General features: G+C 36.3%; 1 protein-coding gene across 1 annotated transcript in view; it reads left to right on the top strand.

Annotated features, from left to right (window-relative positions):
- The window catches only part of LOC106873798 (60 kDa neurofilament protein), a 16,503-nt gene that overhangs the window by 9,589 nt on the left and 992 nt on the right, over nucleotides 1-5,922 (top strand). The window contains exons 3-6 of the mRNA XM_014921314.2: nucleotides 876-971; nucleotides 2,791-2,955; nucleotides 4,351-4,476; nucleotides 5,527-5,747. Of these exons, the coding sequence (XP_014776800.1) occupies nucleotides 876-971; nucleotides 2,791-2,955; nucleotides 4,351-4,476; nucleotides 5,527-5,747 (608 nt within the window). The remainder of the gene's footprint in view (nucleotides 1-875; nucleotides 972-2,790; nucleotides 2,956-4,350; nucleotides 4,477-5,526; nucleotides 5,748-5,922) is intronic.

Genomic DNA, 5,922 nt, shown 5'->3' with positions numbered 1-5,922 from the left:
AGAGAGAGAGAGAGAGAGAGAGAGAGAAAGAGAGAGATAGAGATAGAGAGAGAGAGAGTATAAGAGCGAGAGAGAGAGAGAGAGAGTGACTGAGAAGGAGAGTGAGAGAGAGTGGGAGAGAGAATGTATGTATGTATGTGTGTGAGAGAGAGTGAGAGTGACGGTGAGAGAGAGAGAGAATGTATGAGAAAGAGAGAAAATGGATGTTATGTATGTGTGTATGTGTATGTGTGTGTTTGTATGTACTGTTCTTTGAGTGTACAGGATCTGAACGTACTCTTGCATTTGCCCCTTCGGCACTTGTTAAGGACGTCTTAAGCTGAACACCTTTTTTTGCTGGGTCCCGAGGAGATTTTTTCCCGGTGACAGTAAGCAATATTTGAACATGGTGCACAAAGAACCGGAACAAATATGAGGTTATCTGTTCGACTGCCTAACGACGTTAGCAAACCATCGTCACACTCATACGCGCTCGGACACACGCACACGCACGCACATGAACACTAACACATACACGCACATCTATCAATCTATCTATCTATCTATCTATCTATCTATCCATCGACCTCATTGTTTCATTGGTACTTAATTTATCGACCCCGAAAGGATGAAAGGCAAAGACGACCTCGGTGGAATTTGAACTCAGAACGTAGCGACGGGCGAAACACTGCTAAGCATTTCGTCCAGAATGCTAATAATTCTGCTAGCTCACCAACTTAATGATAATATTAATAATAATAATAATAATGATAATATTAATACTACTACTACTACTACTACTACTACTACTACTACTACTACTACTACTACTACTACTACTACTAATAATAATAATAATAATAATAATAATAATTCACTATTCTTTCTTTTTCCAGGAACTGCAGGAGGAAACTGCTAATCGTCTCGCTGAAAGCACTCGCGCCCAATCTTTGGAAGATGAACTTAATTTCTTGAAAGACATCTATGAAACTGTAAGTTCTATATTGATCACGTAGAATTAATTTTTACGATCCTTTTCGTTGGAAGTTTCTCATTAAAAAAAATTCTTTTACATCTATCCTGATGCTAAAAATATCGATTATATCTTCGATACAGTTCCATAATGAACGTTATTTTAAACGTATTACTTGCAACTCACGCAGCAGCGTGATAAAATAATTTATTATAGAGTATTTAACGCTTGGATTTCAGATATAAGGCTATATTCCATAGGTAAGTTAATGTCGGAAGCATTAAACATCTAGCTAGATGTTAAATAATTGCGTGGGGATAAACAACCAAAAAGATTTGTAAGTTAGTGTTAACAAAGCAAAGTGATGTAGAAAAAGGAATAATAATGAACGACTAATACATCGGACGACTTTAAACGCGCTGAAATTGCGTTTGTAGTGGGTTTCCTCGGCTGATGAGAGGATTTCTATATTTCCTTATCTTTCATTCCTTTTCCGTTAATCGTTTCCACGTTCCATTTTGTATTTTCTTTATATAATCTATACATTCATGCATTTGAGTGTTAAGCACTAATTAGCCTTAACTATGGAACAAAATCAAAGACAATCGAAATTTATACACCAACATAGAAATTTAAAAACTGCTATAAAACATGAAGAAATTTCCACGAGTCCCACTCGTTTTAGTTATCTTGGTAAGTACGGGAGACAATTATAGACGTATTCCAAACTTATTATAACCTCATTAGTGAAGTATAAACATCACCGAAATCGCAAAACTGCCAATGGCAGGCTCATTAATTAAATGTGCAGGATTGTGATTGTAAGCAGGTAAGCATAGAATTGTTTAGGAAATAACTACGGGAGATCGTCTGCATTAAAAGTAAACAAACAAACAATAGATAAGTTAGTGTTAACGTATTTAACGCAAGAAATATTAAATATGTTAACTAGAAATAATTATACAGTGAGGGAAAATATTAGTGAATGACTAATATTAGTACCTGCCGAAATAATTAAAATATTAGTCATCGACAAATATTCTTTTTAGCCCACTGCTTAATTGCTTTTAGTTCACCGCATTGTTGCTTGTAGCTCACCGCATAATTATTTCTAGTTGACATATTTAATGTTTCCTGCATTGATTATAATACTAACTTAACTAAAAACAAACGAGATAATTGCTGGAAGAATCATTTTAGTAAGTACACAAGACTGGTAACAAAATAGACATAGACATACTGAATCTGAAAGGTCGGTTGGTAGATAATCTAACCAACCATGCATGCACGTACGTACGTGTGTACGCACATATGCATGTATGTATGTATGTATGTATGTATGTATCTACCTACCTACCTACCAACCAACCAACCAACCAACCAACCAACCAGCCAACCAACCAATTTTACAAGTTGTTTGGGCATTAGCTATTAAACCTTGCGGTATTTATTCCGGCTAGCTTTGATCGGAATTGAAACCCCGCTGAGCTCAAGTGTGCATTTCATCTAAGTAAATAAATACAAGACAAAGTACTGGACTTTCTTCATTATGTCATTCTCACTTGAATGTCTGTCTGTCTGTCTGTCTGTCTGTCTGTCTGTCTGTCTGTCTATCTGTTAATCTAGCTTGCAGCTTAACTTTACTGTATACCGCTTTTTAATTATCTTCCCAATGCTTTCTGAATGGAATGTGTTAACATTTAAGCTTGTTTTCGTTATGTCTGTATGTAATTTATTCTCAAAACATTACATGAAGTTGACGACTTTGTCAAAGTGTATTTTTTTGACTTTCATTTATTCAAAACTACATTTTCTTGTTTTATTTATTATCATTGAAGGAAATCAAAGAATACAAAGCCTTGTTGGCAAAGGATAATAGCTTCCCTGATATGCGTGAATACTGGACATCTGAAATGGGATCATGTATAAAAGAAATCAGTCAAGAATACGAAAGTCAACTGGAGGCTTTGGCTGCTAGCTTGGAAGCAAGATACGAGTCCCAGGTATGTAAAAAAAATTGATATGATCATCGGGCGATAGATTGGTAGAACTAGTAGACCGTATGAAAAAAAGGATTCTTACAGAGTTTAATCAGCTCATAAGTATCAAAACCATTAAGTTCAACATCGCTTTTGATATTTTCAAGGCGTTTAAAACAGCGTGCCGGTAATTGTAGTGGAGGTTTAATAATTCGGTTACAGTGGTGGCTCGTGTATAGCCACTGTGGAATTGCAGCACCCCCTATTTCCACTATTATCGATAACATTCAATATAATGACTCCTTTTTTCTTTAATTCTGAATGCGCATAAAAACTTATATTGTATTACGGATTTGATCTAAAGTCTTTAAAGATGAATGATTTTTCTTTGAGTTTTCTTTAAATTCTTGAGAGAGTTCAAGCCAGTTGCTAACAAAGTGACAATACTTTTTGAGTTAAGAGAGTTCCCGGTGTTTGTAAATACGTGGTCGATGTGCTGCTTTGGTTGAGCTGTAGATGCATACACCCAACCTTATGCGTGTATTCACATAATAATCTCAGAGGGAGAATTGTTGGAATGTATTACAAATCTTCAATATGCCACTAATAGATTTGAATTTGGAGGACCTACAGCAGTTACTTTTGCTGTATGTATGTATGTATGTATGTAAATATCTGGAGGCAGCATGGGTGAATGCCTAAAAGGCTTGCATCACAATTTTGAGGTCTCATTTTCGAGCTCACTGCGTAGCATATCGACCCCAGCCTTACTAGATAAATTGGGTGGACGGAATCTGTGTTGAAGTTTGTTGGATGGATTGTATCTGTAAATTGAAGACTCAACCGCCACTTACATGCCGATTCTGCTTCAAGATTACATTAGGAGCATAAGTATCTATGGAACTGGTAGTTCAGTTGACCAAGCATCAATCGAACCAATGGAGAGTCAAGTTATCGAACCCAAATTACTCTATCCTGTGTCCGGGACTATATCAATAGCGTGGAGACGGGAAACTTGCAACAGTCCGTTTTGCATAGAAAAATGTCTTAAACGATAATTTCCAGAAAAAATTTCGCGACTGACTCGAAGCCCCGCCTCGATATAGCACCAATTGCTTGATCTGCTAAGACTAAAAATAACAATCAACTTTCTCTGTCTCCTGTCATATTCTGAAGCTTTAAAAAACATAGATAAAGTAAATCTAGGTACACTATACATGCTAGGAAAACAGACTGGATGATCATGACTGGAATACCTTCGATTGTAGATCTACTCAGTTAGGGCTGTTCTGGGCCTAACTGTTACAACAACTAGAACGACAACAGTACACGCACGATAATATTTACAATAAATTTACTATAAATTTTGCCACCTTTCATTCATTTCGAAGCTTGTGTTTTAATTTTTCTTTCCAATAGATCAGTGAAATACGCATGGGTACTTCCAAAGGAGCTGTTGAATTGACACAATTGACCGACGAGAACAAGAGATTGCGTAGTCAAAAGATCGATCTTGAAGACAGAATACGTGATCTTGAAGCACAGGTAAGAGACCAGACATAATGAAACTCCACTCTCTGTTTATCCATTTAATAACTGCATGGGACACTCAGTTCTTAATAATCGTCTCCTTCAGAATGGGGAGTATACAGTAACTATCAAACTTAACTATTCGTTTGATTGTTACACGCAAGCTCGATAATCTAGTTCAGCGGCTCCCAACACAGCTCACGAACCATCAGTATTGTCCTTCTGGACACTGTAGGTATAATTATTCAGTTATATATCTTTCATTTGTGAGATGAACTAAAATATATGCGTTGTTAGTTAACAAAATTAGCTCATTGAGTAGACAGACCTTTTAAAAACCTGTTGGGTGGCATTGGAAAGTTATTTAAATAAACGAATCTGTTATAGTGAAAAGGTTGGTAATTACTGATCTAGTTATCACATAATTGTGCCTGCAGCAGTTTAAGGCTATATTGAATAACATGGGAACTATAACAATATTGACCTCGTTGTCATGTATCGTGCTTTTTGCAGCGCTTGTTCTCCCATCAGATAGAGCCAAGGTTCTCATTTGTCCTTTGACAGGTTTCGATTTTAGTCCTGCTGAATGTCTAGACACTCTCCATAAAAGAGTAGTAATATAGGAAATGATAATTAACTACCTATATGTTCTTTTAATTGATAAGCTAACGAAAGGTTTCCTTTATTCTTCCAAAATATAAAGCAGTCATACCTTTCTTGCATTGGTACAAAAACAGTTTTTGTTTCTCAGATTTATCACTGAGGAGACCCAGACTTTGTGTCTTGTGGGCTTAGTTTAAGGTGATGTGCAACTATCCATCTTTGAGGATGAAAAGATGTTGTAGTATCAATAGAAAATGAAGAGTGAAGAGATAGTACATCTATAGACCAAAGATTGCAGTGTGTTGCCGAATAAATCTTTAGCTTGCAGCCGCAAAACGTCCTGTTCAATGTAAATTATAATGTTTCTGCGGGCGAAGCAGCAGAGCAGTCTAAGAAGTGGGCGCAACATACTCTCCCATCTGTTAGTAAAGCAATTCTGTAATGTTCTTATTTCATTTATAGCTTGCTCAACTGACTGGCCAATTAAGATCAGTAACAATGGAGTTGGAAACTACTATTAATGACTTAGAACACGAAAAGGAGTCACACAGGGCCGACGTCGAAAGACTTCAACTTGATTTAGAAGCAATGATGAAGGAACTGCGAGATCTGATGGATGCCAAACTGTCGATGGAACTCGAGATTGCTGCTTATCGTAAACTGTTGGAGGGTGAAGAACACAGGTAAATACTGAAATTTATCCAGACCCTTAATTTTTTATAGTTCGGGTAAATACCCTCGCGCAAATCACAGCAACTTATTCATTTTTAATTGCCAACTTTTGAAAAAATTTGAACGTATGCTCATGGCCACAATGATATATATATATATATATATATATATATATATATATATATA

This window comes from Octopus bimaculoides, chromosome 21 (assembly GCF_001194135.2).
Source record: "Octopus bimaculoides isolate UCB-OBI-ISO-001 chromosome 21, ASM119413v2, whole genome shotgun sequence".
Taxonomy (NCBI): Eukaryota; Metazoa; Mollusca; class Cephalopoda; order Octopoda; family Octopodidae; genus Octopus; species Octopus bimaculoides.
The sequence above is the reverse complement of the archived record's forward strand: the minus strand, read 5'-3'. Positions and strand labels throughout refer to the sequence as shown.